Source organism: Dermochelys coriacea, chromosome 3 (genome assembly GCF_009764565.3).
Source record: "Dermochelys coriacea isolate rDerCor1 chromosome 3, rDerCor1.pri.v4, whole genome shotgun sequence".
NCBI classification, from domain to species: domain Eukaryota; kingdom Metazoa; phylum Chordata; order Testudines; family Dermochelyidae; genus Dermochelys; species Dermochelys coriacea.
The window spans coordinates 60,198,759-60,212,347 of NC_050070.1; the positions used below are offsets into that span (position 1 = coordinate 60,198,759).

The window sequence follows — 13,589 nt, forward strand, 5'->3', positions numbered from 1 at the left end:
TTGCTGGTGAGTATTTGCTTCAGACTGGGGGGCTGTCTGTAAGCAAGGACTGGCCTGTCTCCCAAGATCTGTGAGAGTGATGGGTCATCCTTCAGGATAGGTTGTAGATCCTTGATGATGCGTTGGAGAGGTTTTAGTTGGGGGCTGAAGGTGATGGCTAGTGGCGTTCTGTTGTTTTCTTTGTTGGGCCTGTCCTGTAGTAGGTGACCCCTGCTGCTGGTGATGGCTTATCTTAAGTGATCACTCTCCTTACAGTGTGTATGATAAACCCATTGTTTCATGTTCTCTTTGTGTGTGTATATCAATCTCCCCTCTGTATTTTCCACCAAATGCATCCGATGAAGTGAGCTGTAGCTCACGAAAGCTTATGCTCAAATAAATTTGTTAGTCTCTAAGGTGCCACAAGTACTCCTTTTCTTTTTGCGAATACAGACTGACATGGCTGCTACTCTGAAACCTGTCATTAATTTAAAATGCACCTCTTTCCTGAAACAACATTTTAATATTAAAAAACCCATTGCTTGTGTAAGTAATTTACTTTGTTTCAAAGTTTAAAGGCTGTGCAATTCAAAAATTTGTACAATTACTAGGCTAACATTTATTTTTACTGTAAACATGGTTAAATATTTCCATTCTACTCTGAAAAGTAGTTACTTGCAGTAGCATCATCTATAAAAGTATAAGATACTGCAAAAATTGTTTTGTACTATCTGAACATTGCATTTGTTTTCTGTTATTGGGAGTAGGCTGTTCATTTGGGGACATGAATACAAGGGCAAGTTGTCTCCACTGTTAGGAATGATAAGTATATGAACCAGTAACACACATTAGCGCAGTCTAACTTTTTCAAAAGGTATTTTGTCTGATTTTTTTGACTTTTTTCTTTTGCTTCAACTTTTACTGCCAGCAGTAGGAAAGTCCTTGAAACTAAATGCTCATGCAAAACTTTTTTTTCCTATTAGGTTCACTGAGTGAGTTGAAGAGGTATTTTGTTTTTTTCTCCAAATATGGGAAATGTGTGGTTTTTTTAAGTACAGATATTTGTTATGCCATTTTACTTACCTACTGACCTTAAAGCAGTAAATGAGTTTCTGAAATATTTGAAAAGGAGTACTTGTGGCACCTTAGAGACTAACAAATTTATTAGAGCATAAGCTTTCGTGAGCTACAGCTCACTTCATCGGATGCATTTGGTGGAAAAAACAGAGGAGAGATTTATATACACACACACACAGAGAACATGAAACAATGGGTTTATCATACACACTGTAAGGAGAGTGATCACTTAAGATAAGCCATCACCCACAGCGGGGGGGGGGAAAGGAGGAAAACCTTCCATGGTGACAAGCAGGTAGGCTAATTCCAGCAGTTAACAAGAATATCAGAGGAACAGTGGGGGGTGGGGTGGGAGGGAGAAATACCATGGGGAAATAGTTTTACTTTGTGTAATGACTCATCCATTCCCAGTCTCTATTCAAGCCTAAGTTAATTGTATCCAGTTTGCAAATTAATTCCAATTCAGCAGTCTCTCGTTGGAGTCTGTTTTTGAAGCTTTTTTGTTGAAGTATAGCCACTCTTAGGTCTGTGATCGAGTGACCAGAGAGATTGAAGTGTTCTCCAACTGGTTTTTGAATGTTATAATTCTTGACGTCTGATTTGTGTCCATTCATTCTTTTACGTAGAGACTGTCCAGTTTGGCCAATGTACATGGCAGAGGGGCATTGCTGGCACATGATGGCATATATCACATTGGTAGATGCGCAGGTGAAGGAGCCTCTGATAGTGTGGCTGATGTGATTAGGCCCTATGATGGTATCCCCTGAATAGATATGTGGACAGAGTTGGCAACGGGCTTTGTTGCAAGGATAGGTTCCTGGGTTAGTGGTTCTGTTGTGTGGTGTGTGGTTGCTGGTGAGTATTTGCTTCAGACCTAAGAGTGGCTATACTTCAACAAAAAAGCTTCAAAAACAGACTCCAACGAGAGACTGCTGAATTGGAATTAATTTGCAAACTGGATACAATTAACTTAGGCTTGAATAGAGACTGGGAATGGATGAGTCATTACACAAAGTAAAACTATTTCCCCATGGTATTTCTCCCCCCACCCCCCACTGTTCCTCTGATATTCTTGTTAACTGCTGGAATTAGCCTACCTGCTTGTCACCATGGAAGGTTTTCCTCCTTTCCCCCCCCTGCTGTGGGTGATGGCTTATCTTAAGTGATCACTCTCCTTACAGTGTGTATGATAAACCCATTGTTTCATGTTCTCTGTGTGTGTGTATATAAATCTCTCCTCTGTTTTTTCCACCAAATGCATCTGATGAAGTGAGCTGTAGCTCACGAAAGCTTATGCTCTAATAAATTTGTTAGTCTCTAAGGTGCCACAAGTACTCCTTTTCTTTTTGCGAATACAGACTAACACGGCTGCTACTCTGAAACCTGAAATATTTGATTATATTTCTTATTTTTTTAAAAAAAAGGACATTGTCATTTTGATACTGACTATATATAAATGTGTATATTAAATCATTAACTGTATTTCTGTTGCAGTTATCTGCAACGTATACTCTACATTTTCTTCATTATTGTTTTGTTTGCTGTTTTTGTAAAGGGACATTGTCAACTTGAAATCTAGTCCAATTTCTAAAAAAAAAAATTAATAGTATAAGAGATGGAATCTCGGGAATTTACAACTGCATTTTATTTTAAATGTCCTCCTTTTCCCTATTGCTGTGTGAAAGACCCACACAAAAACCAAAATTGCTGAAGGCCTTATCCAGCTAAGTGCTTAAACACATGCTTCATTTCCAGGATGCAAGTAGTGCCATTAATTTCAATGGGATTAGTCACATAATTAAAGTTAAGTACATGCTTAAGATCTGGCACAGCACTTAAATGACTGTACAAGAAGGTCAGTGGTACTCACTGTACACACAGTTTTGTCAAATGCCCAGAGTTACACACTGGAAGAATAGAGTAAGTTTTCTCTAATCTTTCAGTGAGAGTATCTATGTTTTATGTGTAACAATGGGTATGTCTACACTGCAAAAACAAACAAAAAAAAAACCCGTGACACTGAGTCTCAGAGCCTGGATCAATTTGCTCAGGCTAGAAATAGCAGTGTAGACATTCCTGCTTGGGTTGGGTTGGCTTGGCTATGAAACCTAGAGAGGGGGAAGAGTCTCGGAGACTGGGTTCCAGCCTGAGAGTAACATCTACACTGCTATTTCTAGCCCCACAGCTCAAGACCTGCGAGCCTGTGTCAATTGACCCAAGCTCTGAGACTCAGCGCCACAGGTTTCTCTTTACAGTGTAGACCTGTCTAATAAGTGAATAGTTTTCAGACACAATGTGATTCTTTAAAATTGACACTTTTTTAAATAGCCATTGAAGCTTTCTGGTCTTAGTGAAATGTTAAATCTAGAGATAACTTCTTTTGCACTTATACTGACTTCAAAGTAGTATAACTTTTTTTGTGCTTTTCTAATTGTTGTAAAATACTCAGTACTTCTGAGAGTAAAAAAAACCCAACTTTTTCTCATTCATAGACCCTGCATTCTGCTTATGGACTCCCTGAGAGGCCCTTCCCGGTCAAATGTTGTGAAAATACTAAGGGAGTAAGTTCTAAACATATAATTTCATTTTTTTTCAAAAGTTTTAACATTCCATAAGAAAAAAACCAAGTTTTGATTTCTGTACACCTTTTGTCACAGATATTTGGAAGTAGAATGGGAAGTCAGGAAAGGTAGTAAAAGAAGTTTCTCTAAAGATGTCATGAAAGGCTCCAATCCAAAAGTGCCACAACAGAACAACTTTAGTGATTGTGGAGTGTATGTACTGCAATATGTGGAGAGCTTTTTTGAGGTAAGTTTACTTGCTTCTGTCATGGTATTTATTTTGTATCCTGCATTTGTCAAATAAAACCTAGTTTAAAGAATGGGAAGATTCCAGTGCAACAGGATTATAGGTGTTGTAAAATAAGTTTTCAAGGTGAAACAAATCCATTCTGGAAAAGACAATAGTTCTCACATTTAATGATCACACAGAAGAAGTGTCACAACATACAGTTTAGAAGATATGGATGTTTCTGAGGAAAACGTTAAGAAAAATGTTTTCCATTGCAGCACACACTGCAAACCTATTTTTAAATTATGCATTCAGCAGCACAAGTTTAAGTGAGCCTTGTAATCAGTTCTGCTTTAAACACAGAAGACTCTTCTATTAACATTTTGGCAACTAATCTAATTCTTGAGATTTTTTTTTCTTCCAATAATACAGGAAATAGGGTTCTGAATATACTCAGTAACTGTAAACTTCTCTCATTGGACTTCTCACTACACTAGAATTTAAGAAGCTCAGCCACCTGGATATGCAGTTAAATTACTGAATTGTTACCAGATAAGAACCAAATCTGTGTTACACTGAAATAAAACAGTACAACTCCCATGATTTCCATAGGACCAGAATTTGATTTTAATTGATAAGCCTCTCTTTTAAGTTTCTTATATATTTTATTACCTTTACCTTCAAATTAGAGCCTCATGCATACTTCCCTGTGAACTAACCTGGGGAACATGGCAGGCAAGAACTGCCTTCGTGGTACATTCCCTCTTTGCATGAATCTACAGTCATGAGGTCCTAGAGGTTCTAATTCTTAATATGGTGAAGGAGTTAGGAGGCAACCAAGTTCTGTAATAATTTTTAGCCCACTCACCCTGTAGAATAGTTCCTAATTTACTACAGACTGACTCTTTATCCCTATCTCATCTGGCAACACGATTAAAGAAATTGTCAGTCAGGGATGCTCCTTGCCTCTGGCATATCCCCTGTGAGTCACATTATACTGCAGGAAATAATAGATGCGGGAGAATTTGGCTCTTGATCTTGATGCATACTCATTGAATATTTTTGAGTTGATAAATAATCCAGTCAGTTTTGGTTACTAATATATTTGAAAATTACAGAAAAGTCCCAATAATTGTTTCAGCTACCAGGCAAATAGCAGAAATTATTAAGAAAACAACAACAACAACAACAAAAAGTGGTGTTTAAGGTAAAGCAGGGGCCACAACTGTTACTAAAACAAGTGAAGAAAAAGAAATAGAGGGGAAGCAGCTACAGAATGTTAATTCATGTACTTTTTTCCTTAGACATGGATTTATTTCAAATACATCTCTACTCATATTTAAAAACATTTCTACTCATGTTTTGAAAGTAAAACTGCTTTGACCGACAGATACTATAATTGGGAAACGTATGAGATGTCTTTCTTATCATGATAAAAAGTAATTACATCTGACCATACATTAATCTTCTAACTAAAGATAAAATGCTTCAGTTATCAGATGCAGTGTAGCTGTAGCTATGTCAGTCCCAGGATATTAGATACACAAGGTGGGTGAGGTAATATCTTTTATTGGACCAACTTCTGTTGGTGAAAGGGATTTCAAGATTTATATATTTATGACTTCTAGAATGTGTCATGGAAACCTGAAGTAGTGTATAAGTGTTTTAAGTGTATAAGTGTAATTGTTGTAATTTGGTCAGATCTCTTAAAACACAATCAATCAGCACAGTAAAATGTGTGGATGATACATCTCCAATGAGAAAAGTGATGCTGGTGATTAAATAGGAAATATCCTTTTCTCCGATCTGTTTAAAGCAGTGCCCAGCACGGTGGTAAGGAGCGCTGTGCTACTTGAGGCACTGCCTTTCAGATGAAATGTAAAATTGAAGACCCTGACTAATTGTGGTCATTAATGACACATATATGAGTAGGGGTATTATCCCAAATGTCATGATCAAATTCCAGTTTGGGTTATTACATTCAGGCTACCAAAATTTTCCATAAAAATGGTAAGGTGGTTTTCTTTTTGCTATAAAACATTAGTATTGTTTTTACAGTACTAACGTGAAAACAAGGTCTGTGTGTCGAAAAGATTTTGCAGTCTAAATAGACTATTTGTGCAAATTTTGTGTTTAACCAAAGCAGTGATACTAATGTTAATTCAGTCAATGTCAGGTTACTCCATGATTTATTTTAATTTTGGGGGGGGGAGTATAAAACAAAAATAGAAGTCCAATCCCTGATGCCAGGAGGGGAAGGAGGAAGGAATGTATCTTTTCATTGGTGGATGGAGTGATTCCTATATCAAATCATCTTAAAGTGGTTTGAAATCTTTTTTGGATGAAAGGCACTTTACATTTATAAATAATTTTGTCATTTCTACTTTCTAAAGTTTCTATAAAATTTAAGCATTTAATAACCAGTATCAGTCATCTTACAGATCATGTGAGAAAACATTTAATGGTAGTCAAATATGACTTTGAAAAATCTAGTTCCCCAAGGTGGTGATTGTAGAGATTCCTTTGTTACTTACTTCAGAGAGAGAGAGAACGTTTTGGTGACAATTCCAGATTCTCAATTGCTTTGTCTTGTGTTTAATATCACTGTGTTGTAAAGATTATGTTATAATACTCAACTGAACTCTTTCCAGAATCCCATTCTCAATTTTGAGCTACCAATGAATTTAACAGACTGGTTTCCACGCCCCAGAATGAAAACTAAACGAGAAGAAATACGAAACATAATCCTGAAATTGCAGGAACAGCAGAACAAAGAAAAGAAGGGACAGAAGGACCTACGTTCACCAGAAGGATCTTTGCCAGAAGGAACAGAACAATTTATCAATAGTAGCTCAGACTAAATATTACGTCTGTTGCATGTTAGCTCTGCAGTCAAAAGCTGAAATATATTTTATCTTTGTCTGCCCAGACTAAAGAATTGGAGTATTCTCTGCTCAAAGGTTATTTGGGAATGTTAATGCCTGTATAAATGTGTGTCATAAAAGGAATACATTCCCAAAAAGATATGTATTAAGTAAACAAGTTTGTACATATGTTAATGAGGCCAACTTTTTCAGCATTTGTAATTAATTTTTTTCACTTGTTAGGAAGCTTTTGTTATGTATTTCTGTTAATAGAACTTAAATAGCTACTTCTAAACATAAAGCAAATAAAGAAAATATTTATAGGATGAAATGGATGACTTTCTTTTTCAGTAAAATTGTCATGTAACACATAGGGGATGATCTGGTAACAAGATAATTAATTCATATTTTGACCTTTACATTTGCCCTTCCAAGATTATTCTGCTTGATCTACAAACAATGAGTATGTGTCAAAATGCACTGTGGCCCCAGAGAGGGTAATTCACATGCTCACGTACAGTATCCAAATGTAAGCAATGTAATAGTTAAATAGGAATGCTTCAGATTTGGGGTCATGAGAAGATACGCATTTCTGTTTTAAAAAAAGAAGAAAAAACACATTTGCTCTTTGACCAGAGATTACTTCTCAAACAGTATTATATCAGTTTCAAATAAAGTGATCTTGAGTGATACTATTATATCATATTTTTGTGGATCCCAGTTGTTGTACAGTTGTATTTTGAAACTTCCCTCACTATAAAATTGTATTTTGGTAAGTGTACTTGGATAGCAGATTGCCCACATTACATTTTCTGTGTTACAATTCTGAATGTCACATTCGTATGTGCTTTATCTAAGTAATGAACATTTACAAATGTATGATTACTATTTTTTGTAATGTCCACACCAAAAAAACCAAAATATCAGTGTTCATTGCTTGCTTATTTGTTTGTTCTTGATTCTAGGTAGCATCAAACTAAGATGTTGGAAATAATTTATTTGGATATTTTCACAGTGTAATCTGATTTTAAACAATATAAAAACACAGCCTTATAAAGCCAGCATTTCTTGTAGTACAGAACGAGGCCACTACCTTGCACAGTCCTTTAAATATTAAAAAGGTTTTGTTATGCAGATGAGAGAATAAGAACTGTTGTTGCAAGGGTCTTGAATAATTCAGTCTTTCCTTAACATTAATTAATTTATATATAGGGAGGGGGAAATTGCCCCTCCCATTTAAAAAAAATATCTGCGGGAGAGGTGGGGAAAACAAAGGTCCCTTCACCTCACCCCGCAGCGTTTTCTCCAAATTCTTTGATTTGGAGTGTGCTCTGCTGCCCCCTTCTCCTATTGTCAAAGAACCAGGGAATTCAGCTTCCAAGGCCTATGGATCCACTGAGATCAGCTAGAGACACTGGACCATCCACATGCAAACTTGTACTTCTACATCAGCTTTTCACACGCTAGACCCTAACAGCATTGCCAAATAACTTGTCCTGACAGGGAAATCCTGCACTGATAGCTGTCTCCGAAAAACCCTATTTGAAGGGTGGGTTCACCAAGGTACCATGATTGCATAACCTTGGGATGTTACCTTCTGCACAGATTGACCATGGGATTTGGGGGCAATTCTGTACATTTCCTCCCACCTCTTCTCTCCATGCATGAATCCCGGATCACACAGGGAGCCTTCAGAGGGGCCTGGGAAAGTGTGAATGCTACTGACATACGTTAGGGAAACGTGTATACAGATTTCCCTTTGCATACGAGTGTGGTTTAACCTCTCTTGTATATAGTATTAAATATGTAATACACGTAACTCTAGTCATGTCCTGCATTCTTGCCATTGTCTGGGAAAGTATGATAAAAACAGGGTCAGAAAGAAGACAGGAGGGATGGGAAGTCAATAAACAGAGTGCAACTAACCATCTAGAATAGTTGTTTATACAAATGCAAGTAAAATGAAAGATACAGGGGAAAAATATTGAGATACAGATATACTTGCAAATACAAAACATTTTATTCCTTCTCAATCCAGTCTTCCTCCCAATTTTTCTCTATTGAAAGATTCTAATTATATATAATATATCGTAATGTGATCAATATAGCACTGTTCCGTTTATAATAATTGTGGTACAGCTTTCAGGGTTTCTGATACTTTAGAACTATTTCCATTCTCTTCCTAGGAATGGCCTAGAGCTTATTTTTCCCACTTGGGATGCGAGGAATAAATGCTTGATTTATCATTTAATGTTAAAAGTCTTGAGACCTTCAGTCATGCAGCAAACTAATACGTATGTTGAATATAGAGAGATGTTTATTTTTTTAATAAAATGTGATAATAGAAAAAATACAGAATTAAGAATTTGACTTATTTAAAACATTTCTTGAATCAGATTATACAAATTTATGTATGTATGATGTTTGTTTTAGAGAAGTACGTGTTTTGATATTTTGAGGGAATTCACTACTGATCATTTGAGACCAGTTTTCTTTTACAAAAGTTAGTGCAAAAAACAAATATTTAAATATCCACTCTGTGTGTGTGTGTGTGTGTGTGTGTGTGAGAGAGAGAGAGAGAAATAAGGTTTTAGGTACATATTCCTTTAAAACATGGTGATAAGATTTAGTATTACAAATACTTTTCAAAAGTAGCATGACACAATTATTCAGTGAAAGCTATCAGGTACCTGGCTAATTAGATGTAACTGTTGAATTGGCTTTCATGTTGGATAGAATAACAGTTAAAAATTCTTATAAGAATTTTAGATTACTTCACATAAAAAATTCATGCCTCTATGGTAAACATTTGGTGGCTAACGTCAGAAGTAGAGATGACATTTAAATAGTCCCTTATGACAATCTTAGTTTTCTTGCTTAAGTAGCTACACTAATGTGCATGCATGTGCACATGCACATGCTCTCACACATCTTCCAAAAACTGGAAGAAGAATATTTTGTTAATCTACTACTGGGGAAAATGACCACCCTATTCTTTTGATTTGGAAACTAACTTCAAAGGATTCAGTGAAGAAATTATTTAATTTTTTTAAAAAAATTCTTCCCCATAAACAAAGAGGAAAATACACTGCGGCTTGGTTTTTAATTATACGCTGTATGTTACACTATGAAGGAAGAACAATATGCCCTTGCATTTTGAGGTCATGAAGCTTTTTCCCCTCTTTCACTGTTTTCAAAAAAATACTTTTTTCTCTTGAACAACTTCAACTTCCTGAGGTTACAAATACATCATATTGAGCGCACACTGTTCTTATTTTCAGCATCTGCGTTCATATTCTATAACAAGCTTAGTTCTGTATTGTCTTTGATTAACATGTTAAAACACTAAGCATTATATAATGAAATTTTCATCTAAATGTGCTTATACTTTACAGTCCTACACCCCCTATTTGCTGTTTAAGGACCCAAGCTTGGGAGGTGCTGAGCACCTTTAACTCTTGAAGTCCTGGTACAGGGACCTTGCGGCTTTTAGGCATGAAACTTGCCATCTTTTTTAAAATGCTTTGGAGTTGCTTTGATATGCAGAATTCCAGGAAGGCCTGTAAACATCTCTGACTGCACAGTGTGCTTGGATGCACTAGGAGAGGTTGCTGAGTGCAGGAGTTTCCTGGAGTTCACGTACACTTTCCCATCTCTGTCTGGAAATAGTGACAATCTCAGACTATAACTGATGTGGTTAAGATGACAATGACTTGGGCATCTTTCACCAGGATTCTTTCAAGCCAAATCCCCATCTCTCTTAACACCATTGTGCCTGCTTGCTGATGTGACAAAAGATGTGTTCTGGCTCTTAGGACCCAACTTAGTGCAGTTGTACTCTGGAGAATAACTGTGGAGTTTGGTCTGGGTCTCTCTGACTCGGAGCCAGTTGGTCCCATGTACTAGCTGCCAGCCCCAAACCCTGAGTTCTAGCTGTCAAGCTGTTTTCTTTATTACATGAGCCTCATTGCTAAGACTAACACGGCTGCTACTCTGAAACATTGCTAAGACTACGATTCTGTCACGGAGGTCACAGATTCCATGATTTTAAGAGATGTCCGCAAGTTCGGGCTCCAGCCCTAGGCAGCAGGACTTTGGGAAGGTGCGCTACCTCCACCTGACTCACCTCAGTGGGTCACCCAGCCGGTGGGTCAGCGTCAACGCCTACCTTGTAATACTTTATTGTTAAATGGTTACACATTTTTTCTTGCTGTGACCATACACCCTGACTGTGTGTACATTTTTACCAGGACTGGTCTGTGAATTTTGCCTAATTTTACTGTGACAAAATCATATCCGTAATCACTGGTAATAAAAAATGTGTTGTCAGAAAGGAGATAATCCTGTTTCTGCATGAGTAATTATAAACTCATTAGTTTTGAGGTACTTAACAAAGATAATTTCATTCTTATATCTTTAAAGGATGAGAATGTATTTTCATTTCATAAATGTTTATATAAATAAAAAAGCAGAAAGAATAAAGTCTAGTAAAATAACTTGATAAACTACTGAAATATTTAGAGATGCAAGAAAAGGAGACTGGTCTGTTTTTGAGCATCTCTTCCTCTCCCCTCCCTGCTCCAAGTTCTTATTTTGCTGTTTTCAGTTTAGTTGTTTCTTTGAATCCTTTGAGGAAGTGACTTCCTGAAAACAGAAAATAGTATTTGCATGTTGACTTGAATAGTTGAACATGGGATGAGAAGAAACCATTCAATTCATATTTACTTAAGATTTAAAAATTGGCCAGATGCATTTTTACTAGTAAATGACCAATTTTTTATTGAAATGTTCTAAATTTACTGTATGTCACATCAATATACTATATTGTCCATTGCAGAGCTGCAGCACATCTCATGGAAATGTCTGTCTTTTTCATATAACAGAATTCTTATTTCAGTACTTGTATTTATAAACTCTAACCTATGTAGTGGACCAGATCCTCCACTGGTGTAATTTAAGTCTATGGTGCCTCAATGCTTTATGTCAGCTGAAGATCTGGTACCACATATCCTAAAGCGGTGCAGCATTAAGGAAAATCCACTGTCAGAATTTTTTTAAGATTAAATTGTCTTGTGGGATTAAAACCAGATGCATTTCATCTGTGGTTTAACCTAGTGTAATGTATATATTTATACCATGCCAGGGCAATCTTACGCATTTTTTTACAACTATACTAATTCGGCTGAGTTTAATATTTACAGTGTATAGGTCTTTTGCAAAACATCCTACTATGCCTTGAATATAACAAATATTTGAATAAATTTGTCAGACTGAAAATCAATATTCCTAATTTAGAGCTCATAAAATAAAATGATTGCATGCTCCCACTCTCTTTTTGTGTAGACATAAACTGTGGTAGCATAGCTAAATTTCAAGATTGGGCAGTTCACATATGATAGAGAAGAAGCACAACCTAATCAGAGCACTAAGAATATAATTAATTTGATTGGGAGTTTAAAATTGCCATTATAAGTTGGATATTAAATGCAAATAGTATCAGAGGGGTAGCCATGTTAATCTGGATCTGTAAAAGCGGCAGAGTCCTGTGGCATCTTATAGACTAACAGACGTATTGGAGCATAGGTTTTTGTGGGTGAATACCCACTTCTTCAGATGCATGTAGTGGAAATTCCCAGAGGCAGGTATAAATATGCAAGCAAGAATCAGACTAGGGATAACGAGGTTAGTTCAGTCAGGGAGGATTAGGCCCTCTTCTACCAGTTGAGGTGTGAACACCAAGGGAGGAGAAACTGCTTTTGTAGTTGGCTAGCCATTCATAGTCTTTGTTTAATCCTTAGCTGATGGTGTCAAATTTGCGAATGAACTGAAGCTCAGCAGTTTCTCTTTGAAATCTGGTCCTGAAGTTTTTTTGCTGCAGGATGGCTACTTTTAAATCTGCTATTGTGTGTGCCTTGAGGTGTTCACACCTCAACTGGTAGAAGAGAGCCTCATCCTCCCTGATTGAACTAACCTCGTTATCCCTAGTCTGATTCTTGCTTGCATATTTATACCTGCCTCTGGAAATTTCCACTACGTGCAGCTGACAAAGTGGGAATTCACCCACGTATGCTCTAATATGTCTGTTAGTCTATAAGGTGCCACAGGACTCTTTGCCGTTGAATGCAAATAGTAAGTTAAAAGAGTAGCACAATTATTTTACCTTTGCTAATTTTCATACCATGTTGCTTCATTCCTGGAACTTCCATGTAAATGGTATACAGCAATATGCCAGATCGCACCTATGTCCTGTAATACAAGTAAACGAGGTTGGCCAATGCAAAAGGAACATTCTCAGATCATTACATCATTTAATTGCACTTCTGGTGGGAAATGAATCTAAATGTAGTCTTGTGGTATGTAGGAATGTAAATAAACAGAAGAACATGCTTCTGACTTAAAAGACAACTTTTACTTATACTGTACTATAATCTCTCTGAGTTAGCAGGGGCAATAAAAGGCTGTGAGAAGATATACAAAAGCTTCATCCCATCTAAGTGGCCTTGGGAAACTTCCAGACTATACTACTGCATCCAAAAAAACCACATTAAAAAGATGTTCAGGTTGCAAAGTCAGGAAGTCATAAATTAGAAAAATCTGATTTAAGATTGTCTTGGCACAAGATAGACAAAATGCTCATTGAATGAGCAGCTATTCCATGTTTCATTTTAAACTCCATTGTTCAGCATGTGGCCCCAGGCCTCGTTAACTGAACATAGTTCAAATCCTGCTCTAACTACAGAACTATTAATTTCCTCGTAGGCTTTTTCTATGGTGCCTATCACCCTAGCTTATGCATGTGTCACAAACATTGAATGAATTTAGCTGCTGTCCTCATTTTACTGATAGGGAGAAGAGGCATGGAGATTGTCAAAAGTCTAC

The 13,589-nt window shown here is 36.7% G+C and overlaps 1 protein-coding gene across 15 annotated transcripts in view; it reads left to right on the forward strand.

The window, feature by feature from the left end:
• The window catches only part of SENP6 (SUMO specific peptidase 6), a 167,414-nt gene extending 160,378 nt beyond the window's left edge, over positions 1-7,036 (forward strand). For all 15 annotated transcript variants that reach the window (XM_043510533.1, XM_038393819.1, XM_043510534.1 and 12 more), the window contains 3 exons: positions 3,549-3,617; positions 3,714-3,864; positions 6,498-7,036. In XM_043510533.1, the coding sequence (XP_043366468.1) occupies positions 3,549-3,617; positions 3,714-3,864; positions 6,498-6,707 (430 nt within the window). In that variant the 3' untranslated portion in view covers positions 6,708-7,036. The remainder of the gene's footprint in view (positions 1-3,548; positions 3,618-3,713; positions 3,865-6,497) is intronic.
• The last annotated feature ends 6,553 nt before the right edge of the window (positions 7,037-13,589 follow it).